This window comes from Ochotona curzoniae, unplaced genomic scaffold (genome assembly GCF_017591425.1).
Source record: "Ochotona curzoniae isolate NIBS_2020 unplaced genomic scaffold, NIBS_Ocur_1.0 contig_517, whole genome shotgun sequence".
Taxonomy (NCBI): domain Eukaryota; kingdom Metazoa; phylum Chordata; class Mammalia; order Lagomorpha; family Ochotonidae; genus Ochotona; species Ochotona curzoniae.
Window position 1 is genome coordinate 3,227,655 of NW_024466454.1, and position 23,386 is coordinate 3,251,040.

Consider the following 23,386-nt stretch of genomic DNA (forward strand, 5'->3'; position numbering starts at 1 on the left):
ACTCTAACTGGCTGATACCTCACTTCTAGTTTTTGAACAGTTGATGGAAGTTCTGGAATCAGCCATCTTCTTTACACATACATACTCACATCCTGAACTCTCCAATCAAAGGCTCCACTGTAATGCCAATGTGGTTAAAAACAAGCAAACTTCATAGTACATTTCACCATAATTATGTGGTAAAGACAGTATAGGAACATTAAGTTTGTGGGGTTTCAATGGAGGAAAAAAAGAAGGAAGAAAGGCTACAACAGCTATAGAAAAACAGTTTCCATTTGCTATCAACTTTTTTTTTAAACGATACCATTCCCAACTGGGAAAATTAGTTTAAAAATGTAATTAACAGTATATTATAAGCTGAATGGGCAGCTGAGATATGTCAAGTAATTAATTTTCTAGAAGCATCCTATTATTTTTCATATAAAACTGCACCATCCACTTAAAGCAAAGTATTTAACCCTTAATCCCCTATAAAAACTCAACCCTAGATCTTTAAATGAGAGATGGGGAAGGGATCAATTTCAGCTTATAATAACAATGACAACCTTGATGAGGACATTTCCCATAGCTGGGATTTTGGAGGATTAATGACCCAACAAAAGGAGATCCAGGGTCAGTAACCCCAAATATCTCCAACTTCTAAGAAATGTCCTTGCATCCTGATTGTGATTGTGATTAATCAGGTTAGTAAATCTAAAGGTAAAGCTCATGCTAGCGACATCTCGTCTTTCCAGCAAGCTTCCACCACCTTACCAATACTTAGTGTATTTACTGCTATTCTTCTTACCACGGTTTCTGACCTGTCAACCTGAGTGCAAGATCGAGCAATAATGCAGGTACTGTATGTCTGACACCCTTCCAATAATGAAGCAATAGGTTGTTGGAATACAACTTAATATTGGGGCGCCTGAATACTTGGTTTAAAGGATTCATCTTGAAGGAATGATTTAGATAATATCCTGTAGGAAAAATAAGCGTCAAAGCATTTTGAATATTATTTGTTACTCAGAAAAATACCTAGAGTTAGACCTAGAATTCAATGCATGACAATAATGTATCATCCAAATGTTAGAACAAATTAGAGTAACTTACAATGCTACCTTTGCTTTTCTGAAAAGTCTTAAATTCAAGTCTTCTTATTTCACATAAGGCCACTAAGCCTTCTCATAAGCATAAACAAATACAAAGTTAATATGCAGTTTTAGTGTAAGCATGGGTTGTTGAACAGTCAGAGGAACAGATAAGACAGAGCTAGTGACCATTACCTTGGGCTTCTTCCAGTCATCCTGAGGTAGATATCATACAGGAATGCTGGGGCCTTATGGCTTACAGCAATCCAGTACTGATATAAAAGGTGATTGGAGGTTAGATTTACATTGGGCCGTCTGAAGGCCTGTTCGAGAGGATTCCTCTTGAAAGTGGAAATTACATGGTATTCTGAGGAAGAAAAGTTGTGTAACAGCTTTGATAATAACCATGTAATGAAGTTTTGAAAAAAAAATGTTTGTACAATGCAAAATAGTTTACCAAAGATGCCAGAGTCCATTCATTTAAAAAACAAACTTTTCTATTCTCTATAGTAGCTAAAAGAATACGGGTATTAGACTGCTGAACTCAAGAGGTTTGCAAACTGCCACTAGCAATGAATTTGAATTTTATGAATGAATTTCTGCTAAAATTCACTCTTAAAAATCTTCTAACGTTTTACCTATATCAGTTTATAGTGTCGCTTTCTACATTACCCCCTCTCACAATAGCTTCTTTCTTTCTGTTCCTCTTTCCAGATTCTTATTACTGTACTTACTTCAAAAAGAAAAGGAAGATCATCATCCTTTGCTTATGAATAAGTTGTTCAAATTAACATATATCAACAAGCTTAAAGCAACCCCAAATCAGCTTCTCTATAATTTATTTAAGTTATACAGTATCAACACAATCAAATCCCAGATCTATGTTAATTCTTTAACAGAAATGTATATAGAAATGTTTACTAAGAAAAATAAAACAACTTGATTTTTTACTAAGGCTTATAACACAATAAAAGCTTTATAAGAAACTATTTTAAAGTTTCAATAGCCTACGTAAAACAATTACTATAAACTCAAAGCCACCCTAGATTTGTTGCTCTTAAATTTTCAATTTTTAGATTGAAATAAAAATATGACAGAAAAAATTTAGGTCAAATGTCATAAAATGTTTTTAGTCAAAACTGTTCTGTAGGAGTAACAAAAAAGTACTCATTTAGATATGAAACAGGGCCTATTACCAAATCAGTACCACAAATATGGCTTACTTTAAATTTGGATTCATCAACAATTTGTCTATCCCAGTAGGTTTTCAAGTTATACTATATTTTTGAACAAGTAACATATACACACTACTGTTCTGAATCTGTGAATTTACATAGATCAATAAAGGTTAGTGGAAAATATTCTGACAAAAATCCCCAACACCTTCATTTGTTCTTCTGGGTACCTTAGTGCACCAACTCGTGTTACCAGCGACACTGCCTATGGACAGGCAAGAGCAGGACTGATGGTGCCCAGCAGGGAGGAAAAGCCCATGTGATCCATGTGGGGTGCTGCTCACGGCAGCAGAAATACAGCCAGGTCAGATAAGGGGGGGATGGGTAGGAATAAACAGCAGCATATTTAACAAGAACCACAAGGCAGTACAGGTGGTTATTACCTCTAAGATGGCAATTAAAATAAGAACAAATTGGTACCTCAGGAGTCTTAATGCCTCGTGAGTAGTCTAACATTAAAACTCAGTGAACACTGTAAGTTCTTTAAGATTTATTCTAATACTCAAAAGCACAGGTAAAATCATACCAACTTCGCCCCAGTGGAAGGGATTAGTGCTGCCTGTTGTGCAATTGTACACCATGATGTTCCTTGGTCTGCAAAGACAAAGATGAAAGCAATGAAACATAAAAAGAGGCCATTTTTCCAACTTAAATATATATCTAAGCAGAAAGACATGAGACTGAAGGGTACCTTTCCTACACTGAGTATTTTTTAAAATTATCCCTAAAGGGTTAATTTTTATGTTTGAATGACTCTCAACAACTACCCACCCTTCCTCCCTCCACTACCAAAAAAAATTTTTTTTTCTTATTTTTCTACTTGTATTAGCAGTACCATATTTTAAGTGTAAGAAAAATAGTGTCAACCTCACCTCTTCCTTTCTCATTTTTACAGACTCTGGCTGAAAAAAATTATGACTAAATTCTCTTTTGTCAAAACCAATTTAATACATAGTCACCTCTTTCAAGATATAAAACACTGACTTGAAAATAAGGATGCTTCATTAATTTAGGAAAAACTTAGGTATGAAGCTTAAGTGTTACTTATTAATGTTAGTACTGCATCTTGAAACCACACTATTCATTACTACTGAATAGTAATTGATTACTACTATTGATTACTACTGCTCTCTATAATGTATTTATTATGTTCGACAAGTGTAACCCAATTTCCATGGAATTTTTTTAACTTATCACTCTAAGTTTATACTAAATCTTCATCTGCATTAAAAAAAGATCAACATTGGGGAGAGCTTATTTATTTGTTTTTCATTGTTCAGCCGTATAATCTAGCTGTTCATCCTGTAAATGTAAGAATGAACATCAGTTCTCTATTATGATTGAAAGCCCCCTTTACCACTGCCGGTGATGCATCAATTCTTGTAGTTGGTGGTGACATTATCTATCTAATGGGATGGCAATATCAGGACTAAGGAATAAGTAATTAATTCACATAAATCAGTGGATTCAGTGTCCTTCTCAGTAACCATAGTTAATAAGCCACATCGTCACCTCATATACCTATTAACTCCGGAATACCAGGCTGCCGCAAGACTCGTGTTGACAACTACATCTACAGGAACAAGATCTGCAAGGGCATTGTTGGAGGCTCGCATTGTTCGAAGAATTCCTTTCCCTGCCTTTGTTGAAATTAAAAACAACACCTTAAGATTCATAAGCTCAAGTGTATATATAGAGATATACAGAAAACAGAAAAATGCTAAGTGTATTAAATAAATCAAAGGATTTACTTACCGCAATGAAGAGACCACTTGGTCCATTAAAGTTATCAATCCATCCCTAATACCAAAAAAATTTAAAAAGGGGGAGAACTTAGAAATGCTATGATAATTGATTTATTATTTGAAGTCTATAACCACAGATGTATATGGCAGCTTCCATCTAAAATGTAAAAACCTGGACTGAGATCAGTTATTCCTTCCATTCCCAAATAGAAGTAGGAATTGTGAATAACTAACCAAACATTTCCAAGGGGTTACTTACTCTGCCATTAGCTATCTGGAAAGAAAATTTTATAGGGAGGAATTCATGTTGTCAAATATTTTTTGCTAAATCAAGTTCACATTTGATTTTATGCTATCTAATAACACAGTATCTGTACATTAGGGCAGAGTAAATCCTCCTTAAACTTAATAATAAAGAAGAGCAAAAAAGAGTAATTATCAAAGCAGCAAGAGATGTTATCACTTAATATCACTATATCAAATGAGGTTTCGTCTAAATCAATTTATCCAGTGGTTTAGATCTCTTCTGACTCATTTTTAAAGGATCCAGAAATACCCTGTCACCAAGTTTTTGTTTTTACTGCAAGTTATCACAAAAATGTCTTACACTGAGGCTAACTTTATAGGGGAGCAAGTAAAGTTACCACCGGCAGTGCTGGCATACAATTCAGGTTCTGGATGCATCACTTTCAATCCACCTCCCTGCTAAAGTGCCTGGAAAAGCAGTGGAAGGGGCCCCTCTACCCACAGGTGAGACTCAGAAGAAGCTCTGGGCTCCTGGCTTGGACCAGCCCAGCTTTGACCATTGCAGTCATTAGGAACAGAAGATCTTATTTTAAAGATCTCTCCCCTCTGTCTCTCCTTCTCTGACTTTCAAATGAATAAATCAACCTTTAAAAAAATAATAATAAATGTCATTTAGCTTGGTGATCATACAGGGATTTACCTCTTGGAAGTTACTAAAAGGGTACACTCCTTTTGGACCAAAAGAGAAATTCAACCATGATCTCTTTTGTCTGGAAACAATGTCATAGGTTTTAATTTTTGATTAAAACTTTCAAATGCTTGTTGTACCTGTATACCTCCTATAAAGCACTGGAAATAAAGTATAAATACATCCCTTCCTATGAAATCAGTTTTGTCACAATCCATATTTAGTACATAACACCTACTTTTAAGTCAAGCCACTGCCAACTCTTCATATAAAAACATGACTTAAAATTCTCAATTCAATTATTTATAAAGATTTCTAACAACTTACTGGAAAAGGTTCTTTCCAGCTGGCACCGACAATCGATGGCCTTACAATTGCCACGTTTAGCTTTGCTCCTTCTTGTTGTACAACATACTCTGCCAATGCTTTCGTGTATATGTACGTATTAGGTCTATCTCCTATCAGTTTTGGTGTGATATCATTTACTAGGCCATCATCCATCCACCTGGCAAAAAGATTGCACACAAAAATATTTCCAGATGTTTTACATAAAATGGAAAGTAAATTAATTGAATTTTTGCACCTTCAAACTTATCTGTGGTCAACTAAAATGACTAACAACTTTTACTTAGAAATCAGTTTTATTTTTCATTAATCAACTACAGTTTACCAATTCTTTATCCTACACACACACACAATTCTTAATGATCTGAAAACTAACAGCTTTTTTAGAAATCATACCGTATCCAACAAACCCTGATGGAAACTGATTCATTATTTCTAAACATCACTTAAATTCAAATCTTCATTCATTGACTCGATTTGGGTGCTGAGATCAAGCTAGCTTTTTCAAATTTCACAGTATGTGCATGAATTCTACTTTATAAAAACCAAATAAATTCTAAAATACACCTGGCCCCAAAGATTTCAGCTTAAGGAATTACATACGTATATAACCACCAATTAGGATAACAAGTGGATTATATACAGGTGCAATCAGTGAACATTTATAATTAATCTAAAGATGTAATACATGAAATACTTAAGGTAAATCTTTGAAATCATGTTCTAAAAACTCAAACAATCCATGATAAAATTGTAAAATTCCTCCAGTTCTCACAATCTACGAGGAAATGGCATATTCACATTTTCTGTAAAAGAACAATTCACGATCATAAAGTAATCACTATGGTCTTTCTGATTTTGATATGTACTTTTTCCAGATACTTTCATCTTCTTGTCTGCAACAGTAAGTTATATATCATATAACTTGTATAACAACATATATACATATACACACATATACATAAGTACAATATACTGTCACACCTCACCTCTAGTGATACCCACAATGATAAATCAGCTTTACACAATAGAGAATCAAGATGGATTTTCTTGAGGTGGGATTTATGCACATCGGATGAAGCCACCATTAAGGATCCCTGCCTACTACACTGAGAGTCCCTGTGACTTAGTCCTCTCTCTTCCGCTAATGCACACCCTAAGAAGCAGCAGATTACACCTCAAGTTCTTCGGGTGTTTGCCATCCATGAGAGTCAAGATGCAGCTCTTGCCTCCTGGGGCTTCAACTTGGACCAAATATAGCTCCTACAAGCACTTGGGAAGTAAATTTGCATACGGAGGACCTTTGTCTATTTCTGTCACTCTGCCTTTCAAATAAATGATAAAACTTTCTAAAAAATGCATACACTTTATTCCATATTTAAAATACGTTTCATGTGTGGGAGGAGAAGAATATTCATAAAACTGAAGGGAAATTTTTTAAGTTAGGAAACATTTGACAGTAAGGATAGGCTTTGAAAAACAGAACAGCTGGTAATGGTAAAAAATAAAACAAAAACATTTGCTAAACAAATTTTAGTTGATAAGCCTTGTTTACTAGAGGGAGTTTATAGAGCAAGTCCATGAATTATGTTAAAGCTGTCTACTAACTAGATTTCTTTGTAAGCAAGGAAAGGAGATACAGAATAAGGTTATAAGCTCTCCCTCAGTTCTTTAGTGTTTACACGTATCAATGCATTAAAGCATCAAATACTTCATTAACTCCCATACTTAACTTTTCCCAGAGATATTAACACACATATTTATTATTAACCTATTAGAAACACAAAGTAGATAGTTAGAATCATCTAAGAAACTGAGTCAGAAATAGAAAATCACCCAAAAAATCTGCTTAACTTTCCATACTGATTAATTCTTACAAGCTCTGCTCCCTCCTAATGACCAATAGGCAATCCCGAAAGAAAAAGACTTATGGATGATTTCAGAAGCAAGAATGGGATGATAACTAAGGAGTTCAGACTCCCTGAGAAGAAAGGAGACCCAGGGAGACAGAGAAGAACAGAGGAGGAAAACGCCCACAGAGATTTTATACAAGCACTTGCAGATATTCTGGACACTGGAAATTCGTATAATTACAGTCTATAAGAGAAAAAGATCCTTTTTATTTTTGGCTGTGATTCTGTTTCACTTGTTTGTAAATCAGAAATGGGACATGGCACATGCATACTTCACCAAGTTCCCATTTACCAGACACTCACAAATATTTTTCATGTAAGAATCATTGACAGGATCCCATCCTCAGAACGATGATAAATAGTAACACAAGGGATATGAATAAAGCATTACAACTCCTCCAATTCACTAATAATGAAAGGCCCTTCTGACAAATGTGCTCCAATGAAGGAGAAAAAAAAGATAATCTGTGATATATGAAACTTGCTACTAAGCAGCAATCACTGATCTCCACATGCAATTCTGGATGTAAGTAAGAGTCCTAAGATTATGGATGACAACACTAATCAAAGTCCTTCCTCCAACCATTACACATGGTCAAAAAGTGAAAGCCCCATATTGATATAACAAATACTCATTTAGACACAGTGAAAATGACACAGCAGACACATAATCTGTAGAATAAAGGAAGCGATAATAGTGTGTGTGTGTGTGTGTGTGTGTGTGTGTGTGTGTGTGTGTGTGTGTGTATTGATGCAGAAAAGAGACACAGCAAGAGAGAGGGAGGCAGGGTGGGAAGAAAAGAAAGAAAGGAAGATAGGAGGGAGAGAAAGAGAAATAAACAGCTTGAACCTGATATTTTGATTTAAAGAAAATGTATACAAATGTCAAGCAAACATACTCTAAAGAATCAATTAGCTTCTTGGGATCTACAGGGGGTGGATAAACTACTTCATCAATATGCTTTCGATTGCAGTAGGCATATGCTGTTGATACATGCATGAACACCTCCAAGTTCTTCATTTGTTGTGCAAGGAGAACAAGCTGTCGTGTAGCAATCACATTTAACTGAACGGCATCTCTGTGAAGAAAGCAACAATGAAAAAGCTGTTAAGAAATCTTACTCCGAAAGGTACACCGAGACCTGCAGAGCTTCTTCACAATGTTAATGCTGCAGCTCTGACTGGATGTATTTTTTTTTGCAGTGTGAAGTGCATTCATTCTATCAGCGATATTTAAAAAGAGATATTCTAAGTATAAAGCAAGTTTCCCTGTAAACTATTTAAAAACACAGACTGACATTACCCAGAAATCATCATCATAGATAATTTTGAAATTTAGCTGCCACATAACCATTTTGATGTGTAGCATGACAAGCTTCCTGCTTTCTAAAAGCATAATCTTCCACGATATTGATGTGCCTCAAGGAGGTAAAGTTAAAATAGCTAAGAAATTTAAACATTATTAGGTAATCAATAAGGGTAAAACAGCTTAAGAAAACTCAGAAACATGACATTGTATTAATAAAAAAACTTATTCCCCTCTTTACAGTAACCACTACAAATACTTATTTAAATAAGATCCCTCATTAGATTCAAAGCAATAGTGTAATAAAACTAATACACTTGTTAGAAGATGTGTATGTAAAACCCAGGACAATCCAAAAATTCCCTTTTTGAAGGTTTATATAAACAATTCAACAAAAACAGAAAAAACAATGAAGTATTATCTAATAGCAAATGCCTATACAACCCAAATATTTATCATGATTGCAATGTCTCAATAAGGCAGGCATTTATTACAATGAAAGAATACGGCCATTAAAGTAAATACACCAAGACTAAAACATGAAAAAAATTGGTATGAATAACACCAAAGCATATAACAAGTTATGGCGCGAAACATGATTAATGACAGATCTCTGGAATAAGACATAGGTTCAAATTCCGGCTTGGCCTACTTTTCAGCTAGGATGTAAAGTCAGTCTAATTCTTAGGCTTCTGTTTCCTTACCTCTAAGTGGGAACAATAATGGACTTTAACTCAGAGCTGGTGTTGTGAAGTAGCAACTCAAGACACTGCCTGTGATGAACACGCCAAACGGGTGCTGGCTCAACTTTCAGCTGCTCCACTTTTAACCCAGCTCACTGCTAATATGCTTGGGAAAGCAGAAGATGGTACGAGCATACGAGCATTTGTGCCCATCATTCATGCAGGTGACTAGAATAAAGTTCTTTGCTGAGGCCTGACATGAGCCTCACACAATCGAGCCTCACACAATCTCAGTTTTTACAGCCATTTTGGTAGTAAACTAACGCATTACAGATCTCTCTTTCACTTGTATCCCAACCCTGGAGATACCCAGATCCTCACCAAGGACTACATCCCAACTGTCAAGGAGACCACGGGGAATTGGAGTGCTTCGGGGGCCAAGAACTCTGAGGTCACCCACCCCCTTTCAGATCTACCACATGGGATGGAAGAAGCCCAAATCCTTCTTCACAGGCTCCAAGGTCATCGGAATGACAGCCAGGAGCCCTGAGCGATCCGCAGAAACAGAACAGTAAACTTCCTTCAGGACTAGGGAGAGGAGCTTTCTCCGGTCCTTACTTAGTCCCAACTTTGGATCCCCACCCTCTCTTGCAATGACCATCAGGCAACCCACCACCACCACCAAAAAAGCAAACAAACAAAAAATCAGAATAGATAGAAAACAACAAGGAAAGATTAGAACCAGACAGGAAACAGTCAGTGTGGACTCACACATACCTTACTAGGTAGGACACAAAGATTAGTTACTCCTCACTAAGTTATGGAAGATTTCTCTGCACCCCCCTCCTAAAACTGTTCTGCGCCTCAACTGTTGACATATGCCTTGTTAGAGTTATAAGCCAGTTTAGACTATTCTAAAATCTGCCAAGTTCAGCAAAATTATGCTTCAACACTAAATACTAAATACTAAAATGAAAATAGACACGAGGCAGCTGAATAGTACCCTATAACCATTTTAAGGTGTATAGAAGCCGGTTGTATATAAACTAAAATTGAAATGTCAATGAAGTAGTCACAGGATGTGGTTAAGAACTTAACATTTTTTAACATATTGGTCACTCAATACCATGTCAATTAATTCCATAATGTTGTAAATTGTTGATGATGTTATGTTGTGGCTTTTAATTGATCGGGATGATATTCTGCTAGCTCTACCTTCAGACCAGAGACTGTCTCCCCAAGAAACCGTTGAATTTATCTGGACAATAAGATGCTGGACTCTATGCATGCTGTATGCTTGCAATGAAAGAATCTTGACTGAGTTTGAACTGTAATACTGCAACAAGGTGTAGGAATCCACCATGGGGAGAGGGTACAGGGAGGGGTTGGGGGAATCCCAGAGCCTATGAAACTGTGTCACATAATGCAATGTAATTAATAATAAAAAAAAGATCTCTTTCCCTATTACTCTGCCTTTAAATTAATTATCTATTTACTCTAATTTGTATAAAATTAACTCATTAAGTCCTAGGTTTTAAATTCTGTGACTATTTCAGTGAAATAGCCACTGAAATATATTTTAATATATTAAAATAGATAATATATTTTGAAATATAGTCACAAAACTATATTTTGAAGTTACCACAACTGGTATATTTATTGCTTGATTTTAAGTCTTTATAGGTGTCCTTCTATATGGCATGAAAGGACATGATGGATTAGGTTGCAAGTATTAAGATTATTCCTAACCCCATCTGCAGGCAACTGTCTAAGGTTGATTGTACCTAGACAAGTGTTAAACTGCTGGGAGAAAAGCAGCTAATAGCTGGCAGGCATTCTGGGTCTGGTTAATGCCAAATTTGCATTAACTATACCAGTGTGCAAGATATGTGCAGTGCAGACGTGGGCACACCCGCAGAAAGGGTCTGGACCACTGGACTCAAAACTTCCTCTCTGATGGAAATTACAGGATGTTGTCTGACAGTGAAGTGTGTATGTCAGAACTGAGTCTCCTTGGTTGTTGAAGCCTGTGCAGTGAACAGCATGCCCAGATGAGCTTGGGGTACATGACAACCAGATCAGTGAGGTGTGTGGAGGACATCTAGTACCATGGAGTGCAGAACAAACTGGACAGCTTTTCCAGCCAAGCTTTGACAGCAAGTAGCTGGGCATACTGACTCTAAGGCTGAACGCGTCAGCCAATGGACCTTGGAAGGACTTCCTCATCCTTGGAGCAACAAAGTCAACAGCATTTCAGAACTAGCAAAATCACTTTAGCAGTGCCCTCAGAATATGCTCCACACTGGGGACCATGGAATATCAGGTGGCTGTTCTCCATCCCTGGGTAGTGATGTGGTTACACTGCTGGGAGCATCCCTCTCGCTATTTTCCCCAGATATATGAACAAAAGGAGACTGAAAACAGTTGTCTTACCAGCTTTCCTCCATTCCTCCACCCTCCTCACCCTAATCAGTGGTCCATATGAACATGCATCCTTAACTATGTAAACACTACCAAAACTTACAAAAATTATAAATATATTAAACACACACACAAAGGATTATTCATAATAGAGTCAATAAATACCAAAAAATCAATGATCATAATTAGGTAAAATAATACATGTTCAAATAATAACATTTTTAATGGAAATAGTTTTTGAATACTTCCAAAATTCTGAGTTTCAGTATTCAAGAGCAAAAAAAAATCCAGTACTCTTTCAAAAGACGAGGTGAGGTCACAGATAGAATCTGGTTCAGCTGACTGTAAAGCAGTGTCTGATAGCTATCTTGTTTGCTGAACAATGGGCATAAGGAAGGTAGTGTTTTGAGAGGGACACATTGAGAATATCCTGTTACAGCTTCCTGAGGACAGGACAGCATATTCTGGGTCACCAGGAACAAGAAATAGCTCATGTGTGTGACAAAGAAACTATGTCATCATCATTGCCTTAAAAAATACACAATTAGTATTGAAACACCCCAAGTGAACATAATAAAGAAAAAATTATTTCAATGTAATAACTGGATTGATGTATTAGAACCATGGCTCTTTTTTTTCCTTGTCTCAACTGAAGGGTGAAAACTATGTAAATAGAAAGCCATCAAGGAAGACATTGCACAGAGTGGATACGGTCCATTTCACTGTGAAGAAATGTGCCATTTTCTTATATTTTTGTACAATGAAGATTAGGGAGAGTAATGCTTTGGGACAAGTACATAAAGGATATTCTGTTACCTGTTCCTAAAGGTAGTAAAAAAGTTTCTGGGTCAATGAAAATTAGGAATAACTTTTGTGCCTCCCAACCTCATTTTGTACCTGAGAGCCCAAACCTAAAGCCATTTTGTGCTCCTATTAGGATCTCTTCCTAGGCATTTCAGCTGACTCCGTTTTACCTTAATCCAATTTCTACTCCATTAAACCTCAGGCTAAGACTATGACATGCTACACCTGAAAGCTTTTAACAAAAATGACTTTGTCACTATGTTTTGGTTTTACGGAGTAATAAATGCATCTTAAATTAGGCTTTTGTCAGAGAGGCAAATGAGCAATTTTTTAACAATCCTTCATTAATGTTGATATGAAAACCAATTACAACATTTTTAAAGATGGGAGGGCGGTGGAAGAGGCTCAACTTGAACAGATCAGAATTCAACTGACATTTTGGCTTTTCCAATACCTATGTTGATAATCTAAATTTCTTATGCCAGAGCTCTCCTATCAGGTCTAACAAACATCAGGGGAGTTTCCTAAAAATGCAGGTTCTTAAAGAGAACCTCATCCTCAAGACACTCTGATATGTCTGAAAAGATGCTGTGAAAACTACATACTAATCATGTTCCTCAGGACACTGTGACAATCCCTTTTCCAATCTCCTTACCCCTGAGAAAATACTGCCAAAATGAGATTTCATCACCTTTAGGACCACTTTGGAACAACAGAAAAATACTGTAAGATACAGATAGGTAGCAGACTCAGTTATCTGTAATTTTAAAAATATCTCAAACCTCTTCCTAATAGCAACAATGGCTAAGGCTCTAACAGCAACTTAATTATAAAAGCATGAATAACACATGCAGAACAATTTTTAATGTATAAAAGAGGGTTTTGTTCACTGATGAGGTATTAGTTCTTCTAAATACATATATATTTATATACACACATACACATACTGCTTTTAAAAACAACTTTAAAGGTTATTTGGGTACCTCTATATTTAAAGATTGACACAGGTTCATGGTAAAAAACAAAACAATAATACACAGATAAAAATAAAAATATTTCCATTGCTACATTGCCTGCATAGAATTTCTCCTGCTGGCCCAAGAAACAAGAGTAACAAATAAAGCAATTACTATACATTCAGATTTTCTGTAGTGGACAGACAAAACAAACATCATTTAAACTTACTGAAGGAAATAAGCAATCTCTTCACAAAAATTAGCTAAGGAAACAGAGGCTCAAGGAGGTTAATAATTTATCCCAAACCCATCATGTAATAAATACTAACATGAAAATCAAAACAAAGGTAATTAATTCTATCATAGTGCTGCATCAGATTTTAAGTGTAACACAGATGTTTCTGTAATGTTGCAGTGGGAAAGCTTAGCATGGAATAAAATGATGAGATACCTTGAAAATTATAGAGCACTAATGCAGAAATGGAAGGGGCCACTACATTATCTATAGTGGGATACATGTACAACTGTTATGAAGATTTGTGTGGCAAATCATATAATGCAGATCTAAGTTTTTATCTCTTTACAAAAAGATAATAGAGGGGAAAACAAAATTCAAAATTCAAAAACAAAAATAATTCTTTGTAATTTGAATTTCATTTAAAAATATTTTACCATGCGGCCAGTGCAGTGGCACAATGGGCTAATCCTCCCACTTGTGGCAGGTGGCAGCAATCCGTATGAGTGCCAGTTCACATCCTGGCTGCTCCACTTCCCATCCAGCTCCCTGCTTATGGCCTGGGAAAGCAGGGGAGGATGGTCCCTGGGATCCTACACCCATGTGGGAGACCTGGAAGAGGCTCCTGGCTCCTAAAAGGCTCTGTTCTGGACATTGCAGCCACTTGGGGAGTAGACCAACAGATGAAAAATAAGCGTCCTCTCTCAGTAAATCCTTACTTTAAAATAAAAATAAAATAAATTTTGAAAAAATTTATTTTTCACACGTCAAAATTCATGGCAACCTTTTCCAAGAGACAAAAATAAGTTACAACAATTTTAAATATGTAACAAGAAGAAAAAATTCCTTTAGCATTCTGTGGGATCACTGAAAACCATAGTTAACATACACTGGGCAGTTTCAAATCACTTTCAAAATGATTTGAGGAAAACGTACAGTTTTTAGATCATTTAAGTATGTTAAAGCTCAAATATTACATAAGAAGCTGTACTTACCTTAAGTTTTCATTAAACCTTACTGTGGCTGCACAGTGGAATATAATATTGGTTGAATCTATGATGACCTCCTTATCTTCTTCGCTAAGAGCCAGTTTAGGTTGAGTAAGTTCACTGTTGATTGCTATTATTTTTTCTCTAAAATCTGGATTTTCATCTCTCAATCTATCAAAGAGCTAGTAAAAGAGAAAAATACTTATTTTAGGACAGCATTTTTTACTTTCCAAAACCCATTATCATCCTCATTCCTGTCAAGGATAACTATTTTGAAAACTTAAAACTGCAACTCTTAAGCTGCCTTTCTTAATTGCTTTCAGTTTATTTACAGCATATAGAAAACAGGGCTTGGCACAGTGGCTACCCACTGCCTGGGATGTGCACACCCTGTTACTGGAGTGCCTGAGTTCAAACCTCAATTCCAGCTTCCAGTCAATGCTTAGTCTACTCTGAGAGGTAGGGGTAATGGCTTAAGCAGTCAGATCTCTGGCACCCATGTGGAAGACCCGAACTCAGGTTCAGTTTCCTAAGCTTTGGCCTGGCCAACCCTTTCTACTGCAGGCATTTGGGAAGTAAATCAACATATGAGGAAATTGTCTCCCTGCCTTTCAAATAAAATTATAATAAATCAGGCTGGTGCCATAGCGTAGTGGTTAAAGTCCTCGCCTTGAACGTGCCCGGATCCCATGTGGTTGCCTGTTCTAATCCTTGCAACCCTGCTTCAATTCCAGCTTCTTGCGTGTGGCCTGGGAAAGCAGTTGAGGATGGCCCAAAGCCTTGGGACCTTGCACCCATGTAGGAGACCCAGAACAAGCTCCTGGCTCCTGGCTTCAGATTGGCTAAGCTCCAGCAGTTGCGCTCACTTGGGGAGTAAACCATCGGACGGAAGACCTTCCTCTCTGTCTCTCCTCTCTGTACATCCGCCTTTCCAATAAAAAATAAATAAATCTTAAAAGAAATGATAACATCAATTTTCTTAAGGAAACAACATTCTGAAGTCCACATTATTTTATCTATCTTAAAGATAAGGACTCTGACACCCAAAGAGGTTGAGCAGTTTGCTAAAGACACAGTTGGCTTGGTAGTTTGCAGAACTAAATTTGCAGTGTCTACATCTTCACTGATTATTCTGCCCGAGAACAGGCATAAGCAATATGACAGTAGGACAATGACGACAATGATCATTCCGGTGTCTACAAGTCAGATTTTAATTATCATTTCATTTGTCTTATTTCATTGTTGTAAAATATTAAATTCTTTATCTTATGTAAAACCATCAAAGAAATTTTCTCAAGTCAGAAAGTGAACACAGACTGGAAACTAGGCAAACTTGGAAAATACAGACTCAAACTGAAAATTCAGCATTCCTCTAGTATAACCAACAAGAGAAAATTCCTTCAGACAATCATATCACAAGAGGTAACAGTAGCAGAGTGAATTGTGAATCTAGTTTAATTTTAAAATTAAATACTGCAGGGCAGGAGGGAAAACGAGTTCCTGTCTGTTGGTTCACTCCCCAAATTCCCATAATGACGGGGATTGGGCCAGGGCCAAAGCCTGGGACAGGGGACTCGGTGAAGGCAGAGGTGAGGGGAGGAAGCCCAACTGATTGAGCCAGCATTGTAACCTCTCAGAGTCTACAACAGTAGGCAGCTGGAGTTAGGAGCCTCAGCCAAGATTGAAACCCAGGTCTCCAATGCGGAATGTGAAGTTTTAATCATGAGGCTTAATACCTCATTTCATTTTTATTCCAGCTTTGATGGCAAACTGATGCTACCAAGGTCACTGCTGTATCCATTTCGATTCTTGATTTCACGTGCAGTCCAACCTGGCAGTTTAAACAGAATTCTTAAACTGGGAACAAAATCCACGTACATAAACAGGACCTACCCCACCTTCCTACAAGACTGTAATATGTAACAGTCTTCCATCCCATCATTGTTAGGTAGTAGGTGTGAACTACTATTAATGTCTTCCTATATTAATTTTTAAAATATTTACTAAGCATTTCATGAGTCAGGTTTCCTCCCGTGAACTAAGAACATAAGGAAAGGCTTTTCCTTTACATTTTTTTTATAAAGATTTATTTTATTTTTATTGGAAAGGCAAATATACAGAGAGGAGAGACAGAGAGGAAAATCTTCCATCCAATGATTCACTCCTTAAGTGAGCGCAACGGACGGTACTGCACCGATCCGAAGCCAGGAGCCTCTTCCACCCGGGTCTCCCATACAGGTACAGGGTCCCAAAGCTTTGGGCCGTCCTCGACTGCTTTCCTGGGCCACAGGCAGGGAGCTGGATGGGAAGTGGGGCTGCCAGGATATAAACCAGCGCCATCGCGCCGGGCCCTTCCTTTACATTTAATCTTAGAGTTTAGAAATAAAAACCAGGCAAGTAAACTGACACAATATAGTACTGTAAGCAATGTGGCAAGAGCAACAATACAGAATTACAAAACTACACAGCAGAAATAGCTAACCCAACCTGGGGAGACCACACAGAGCTTTACACAGGAAATGACACTTATGTTACAACCTCAACAATAAATAGAATGTGTGCATGTTGACAACAGAAATGAGAAGGAGAAGATATGATCAAATACAAGAATCCTTTGTGATGTCTAGAAACAGTTTACTGACAAGCCTGGGAAGTGGAGGGGAAGGGGACTACCTAGCAACTAGTGACCAGGGAGCAGGAATGATGGATTATCCTCCCACCCAGGACAGCCCCTGACAGCAGAGGACTAACAGACCAAAACATCAACGGTGCTGAAGCTGAGAAACTCAAGTCCCTGCCCGGCTGAGGGATGTACTTGCCTGAATCTACTGAAGCTGTCTACTAACTTCAAGAGTATACTCATTTTACCTGACTTAAGAAAAACACCTCATTTTGGCTGATTCACCAACAACGTGACAGATAATAGGGAATAAGCAGCCCAAGGATTAAGTGGTTGGATCTGTCAGAAGGGAAGTAGAAGCACAAGGAAGACACGACTTAACTTTCTGGAACATTAATTTTAGTAAAATAATTTGCAGATGAAGTATTTTTACATGGAAACTGGCCTATGTTTAGGAAACCCATTAAAGTTCAAGGAAATTTCAGGCTTTAAGTATATTCCTTATCTTAAAACATTAGACTTACTGTGGAAAAGCATTAAAAGCACTGTCCTGAAGACTTCAGTGTTTTCCAATCTTTCACACTTTACTCAGCACCTCCATTTCAACCAAGACATCAATTTCAAGACTTGTTCCTATTCAACATCCTGACATCTCTACCCCCATCTTCGCTCTTACAAGTTCTCTGGAAGGCAGAAACTTCCTAGCCCTGCGTTCAGTCCCCACACCAAGTCAAATGGCTACGACTAATCAGATCAGTGTTTTCTGAAAACTGAAATGTGAAAAAGAATATATAAGCCTGCACAACAGAAAAGGGTACTGGCGGAAGAATGAAAACTTGTAAGTGCTCATGATAAAATGCCAGGGAAAATAAAACAAAGGGTAGAGATGGCAACAAACACATCAGCAGGCATTTTTTACTTGTAACAAACCTAGTCATCTGACATCCTCTTCAAATGACTTCTTCTTTGTAAATTTTAAGGGGAGTAAAAGATTCCAAAAGGTTCAGCAAGAATTAAAAGGAAAAAATGGTGAAAGGAGACTGATGCAGACTGATGAAAAGTTCACAGGCAACTTTTCAGAAAGAATTGTACAAACTAGGGCTTAAAAACTTAAAGCAACATAATGAGTACCTGCTGCCTGATGTCAAAGAAAGCACTGCAGGCAATTACATTCTAAGCCAAACAACTATCGAAAAGGCATAGGAAGTTGACTCAAAGTAAAATGTCTGACCTGCTGCTGCTACAAGTTTTCGAAAAAAGTGCATAATAACTGAGATATTCAAATAAGTGCTGTTCTAATTTTTTTTTAAAAGCTATATATGAAAATCTTTTTTGAAGGAGTCAAGGGGTCCTATCATCAGGTTTCACGAGGACCAAAACTGGGCTCAGAGTTTTCCAGTTCAAACTTACTATCAATAAAAATAAAATTCAGAATTTATAAATAGTTATTAAATCATTTTATCTCGTTTTTTCTTAACAATACTTTCCCAAAGATTCCAAATGTATGTATTCTATCTAATGATTCTTCTTTTCATCTGTCAAATACAAATATGTAATTCCCTACCTCTTAATAATACTGTTATGTAAACGTCTAAGTATTATTAAAGCATACTCTCTTCCAGTGCAACAGGTAGTTCTAAAGTAACTATTATTCAAAGATTACTTAACCCACAGCAAATATTCTAATAAATGTGCTTTAAATATTTACCAGTGGGCTAATATAAAACTAGTTATACAATTGATTTACAAACCACATATGGATTATTGCCATTGCATAGGAACTTAAGCTTTTTCTAACTTACATTTTAAGCACATTAGAAGAAATAATGCTAATCTTTTGATGATTACAACTATGCAAGTACCCATTTCCTTCTCCTCAAGAGCATCATTTTCCACACTCACCTTGCCACTCAAGACTTCTTCCACTCGTTCTTGAGGGGTCTGCCCAGCCTTTTGCCTCACCAGCACATATACTGAATTCACCTTTGGACAAGACCTCAGCAACTTCTCCAGAAGCACTTTCCCTAGGAATCCAGTAGCTCCTGTGAGCAGGACATTCTTGCCTTCATAGTATTCTGGGATTGAAACCATTTTGATCCTAGGAGAAAGAAGGCAACTAAGTATTAAGTATTTATATTGAAGTCTTCAAAAACACTCTTGGTATTCAGATAACTATTTTAAATGACAGGCAAAACCCCAAAATGAACATTAACATGAGAGGACTCTAACCCCTGGTTCATTGGAGTGATGTGCGAAGAACAAACCACAGCTTATTCTAGCCCTGTATTTTTCCCTTCATTGCTCCAGGGAATTCACCTTCTCAGGGCCCAAGTTTCCAGCAATGGAAACCCAAATCTTCATTCATGCTCTGTTAAAACCTGAATACTACTGAATAGTGTTTCTCTGTCCCCCAAAGGGATTTTCATCACCAAATAGAGGTCAGCTGCAAGACTCAATTGCCTAGCTTGTGTAACACAGCCAGGTGTCAGATTCACCTACCAACACCACCTTGAAAGAAGAGGTAACACCATGTTCTTTCCCCAAAACATGTTATTGGCAATCTACTCAAAAAGTGTTTAAATTGCCCTTTCAAAAAAGTCACAGGAAGAAATACATAGGCTGACATTCCTTCTACTCAAATTCCACTGAGACAGCAGAAATGAGAATGGACAAACAAAACAATGAAGATGAATGAAAACAGGCACAGTGGGATGTGCACAGCCTGTACAGCTCTGGAGGACTTGGAGATGAAAACAGATCAGATACAATACCACCAACACATGATAACGAATGCCATACAGAGAGGAGAAGCAACTTGAACTGTACTTGACCCTTCTTGAAGCCTGGATAAATATGTGTGGTTTATGCCCAAATTTTTCACTATAAAAAATAAACAGAACAACTTTAAAACAAGTAGTAGCTCCACCATTAACAAACAAGGCAAAAAAGAAAAAAAAAAGTGTGGCGGTGGAGGGGGTATAAAGGAAGTAAATACAAAATTCCTAGAACAAACAGATGCAGAAAAGCCACAGCAGAACAAGCACAGAAAGGATGAAGGAGGCAAGAGTTGTCTTCACTGATTCCCTACAGAACCTGGGACAAAACCCCAAGTTTAGGACCAAGAAGCTGTATGAAACACACAGATATCAAAGGATTTGAAAAACTGCTAACAGAACAGTGCAACCACTCCTAACAGTCTTACTTCCTGTGTAAGTTTCAGCTCCAAGACTTAATATCCAAATCTGTTTGAGAAGAGTATCTGGTTGTTCAAACATGCACAAATGCAGATGGAGGAGGCAAAGGATTAAAAACTATCAAAAACAAAACAAGGGCCCAGCGCAGTAGCCTAGCAGCTTAAATCCTTGCCTTGCATGTGCCCGGATCCTATGTGAGTGCCAGTTCTAATCCCTGCAGCCCCACTTTCCATCCAGCTCCCTGCTTGTGGCCTGGGAAAGCAGCTGAGGATGACCCAAAGCCTTGGGACCCTGCACCCCTGTGGGAGACCCAAAAGAAGCTCCTGGCTCCTGGCTTCAGATCAGCTCAGCTCTGGCTGTTGAGCCACTTGGAGAGTGATTCAGCAGAAGGAAGCTCTTTCTGTCTCTTCTCCTCTCTGTAAATCTGATTTTCCAATAAAAATAAAATTAATCTTAAAAAAAAAGTAAGCCACTAGTATTACAAGTGAATTTAACCAAGTCACTGGATACAAGGTTCTATGAGGAAATATGTTAGAAAACCCTAATCTGAGCTGCTTTTAATACCATCAAAACCACCAAAATTTACAGAAAGTAATAAACATTAGCAAAGGTATAGAAACATTAGAATCTTTGTACACTGCTGGTGGGGCTGTTCATTTTGAAGGCTGAAAATTCCATTGTATGACCAGCAATTTCACTGCTATGTATACACGCAAATGAACTGAAATAACAAAGCCAAAAGTTGACAAATATTTATGGCACCACTGTTCACAACAGCCAAATGGCAGGAATAATCCATTTATCAAACAGAAAAACAAACTGTGCTCTACACATGAAGGTATCATGGCTAAAAGCTGACAGATTATACCAACACATGGAAATGAAATATTCAGCCCAGAAATGCTGGGACGCTGCAGATTTGTGATTGCAGAGGTGAATAGGGGGGAAGTAGAGTGAGCAGACATTGCTTAAGCAGTTTCACTTTGGAGTAAGAGTAAGGTTTCAACACGAGGAAGGTGGCAGTTGTACAACACTGTGAATGCACTTGTACTAAATGCTACTGGATTTCCATTTTAATGATGCTATGGTTGGAATGTTGCCACTGTCACAGTATGGGGCGGGGGTCTTTAAGAGGTGATTAGGTCAAGAGGTATCCAGGCAAACTGGCACTGAAGCTGGCATCTGCAGTGAAGTGAAGATTGGCATAATACTTAGGAAAACTGGCATTTTCTACTAAACCTTCACATCCACAAGTCATATGACTGAGCAATTTTCCCAACTACTCCATCAACAGAAATGAGTACTTATGTTCAGCTAAGATTCATAAACAAGTACACTTACAGTACACCATTCCTATGGATACAAAAAAATCAATCTAAGCGTTCTTTAACAGAATAAGGTGTAAAGTGCAACATATTTATATAATGCTGTATTCAATGAAAATATCCCGCCCCAATGAGGCCAGGCACACAGTGTACAACACAAGTATATGATACCATGGTCTCATCTATGACAGGGAAGATTCAGGTATGGTCAGAATAGTATCCTGCAGGAAACTCATCATTAAGCTATCCACATTAGGATGTATAAACTTCCAGAATATGTAAGTATTCCAGTGGAAAGTTTACTTTAAAAAATAAAACATACTGTGAACAGATGCCCTGGTTTGCCCAGAACAAGCCTGGTTTATACACGCCAGAGCTTCATTGTCAAACAGAGCTTACTTTCTCAGTAGCATCCAGTTCACATCATAAACTACAGTCATCCTAGTTAAAACCCATTTCATCTTGGGCTATTTCACAATTTCAATGATTGAAAGCATAATTATAAAACAGTTGAAGCTCAAATAAGTTAATGTGTTTATTCAGAAGATACAAAGGATAATTCTAATCAACATGCTGAGAAAAATCTGGAAAGGACTCATGAGAATTATATACTAAAAATACATATGGTAGCAAGTAAGCTGAGAACCTAACTAGTTACCTAGTTTTAAGATTCATTTTCTTCTCACATAAAAATTTTCCAACAGGGCCCAGCACAATAACCTAGAGCTTTAAGTCCTCGCCTTGCACACGCCCGGATCCCAAATGGTTGCCGGTTCTAATCCCAGCTGCCCCGCTTCCCATCCAGCTTCCTGCTTGTGGCCTGGGAAAGCAGTCAAGGATGGCCCAATGCCTTGGGTTCCTGCACCTGCATGGGAGACCCGGGTGGAAGACCTGGAAGAGCTTCTGGTTCCTGGCTTTGGATTGGCTCAGCTCCAGCCAGTGTGGTCACTTGGGGAGTGAACCATCAGACGGAAGATCTTCCTCTCTGTCTCTCCTCTCTGTATATCTGACTTCCCAATAAAAAAAAAAATCTTCAAAAAAATTTTTTCCAACAAATGTGTATTAAGCACCTGCTAGATAACAGGCATTACAAAGCTTTCCATCTGGATACATTTAAGGTATAAAAAAGGCAGTTTTTCATCTAATAATTGAGGATTTAGAGCTGAAATCAACCCTAACAACACAAAAAGTACATTTTCCATTTACCAGAATGTTTCTTACCAGAGCCTACACAGAAAACCTATGAACACCAGAACAGTACTCTTGACAGTACACAGACTGCTTGGTTAAAAGTGGTAGAACGAGGATGTGGTTTTCCTCCTTATCTCTCCCCTTCCCCCAGATGCAAGAAGGAAAAAAGAGAATGTGATAACAGTGGTCTTAACCCACTTTCCTCTAGCCCTTGACGCTCTGCACCCTAATCAACAATGTCAAGATTATCAACAAAATAAAGAGCAAAAAAATGAGTAGTAGAATGAAACTAATGATTCTGATTTATTGGTTGCTGTAACTCTGTGTATCTCATGAAGCTGCCTCATAAACCCACAGGCCCAAGATAAGGCTGTGGGCCACCTGGCAGCTACAAATCTGCAAGTCTTAAAAAAAAACACA

The 23,386-nt window shown here is 37.5% G+C and overlaps 1 protein-coding gene across 3 annotated transcripts in view; it reads right to left on the reverse strand.

Annotated features, from left to right (window-relative positions):
* Positions 1–23,386, reverse strand: part of FAR1 (fatty acyl-CoA reductase 1) — a 55,498-nt gene that overhangs the window by 13,106 nt on the left and 19,006 nt on the right. For 2 of the 3 annotated variants that reach the window (XM_040989076.1, XM_040989075.1), the window contains 8 exons: positions 19,159–19,354; positions 14,643–14,818; positions 8,142–8,321; positions 5,312–5,489; positions 4,061–4,105; positions 3,818–3,945; positions 2,832–2,899; positions 1,266–1,437 (listed from right to left, as the gene is read on the reverse strand). In XM_040989076.1, coding sequence (XP_040845010.1) covers positions 1,266–1,437; positions 2,832–2,899; positions 3,818–3,945; positions 4,061–4,105; positions 5,312–5,489; positions 8,142–8,321; positions 14,643–14,818; positions 19,159–19,347 — 1,136 coding nt within the window. In that variant the 5' untranslated portion in view covers positions 19,348–19,354. The remainder of the gene's footprint in view (positions 1–1,265; positions 1,438–2,831; positions 2,900–3,817; positions 3,946–4,060; positions 4,106–5,311; positions 5,490–8,141; positions 8,322–14,642; positions 14,819–19,158; positions 19,355–23,386) is intronic. The other variant, XM_040989077.1, reaches the window with a different exon arrangement.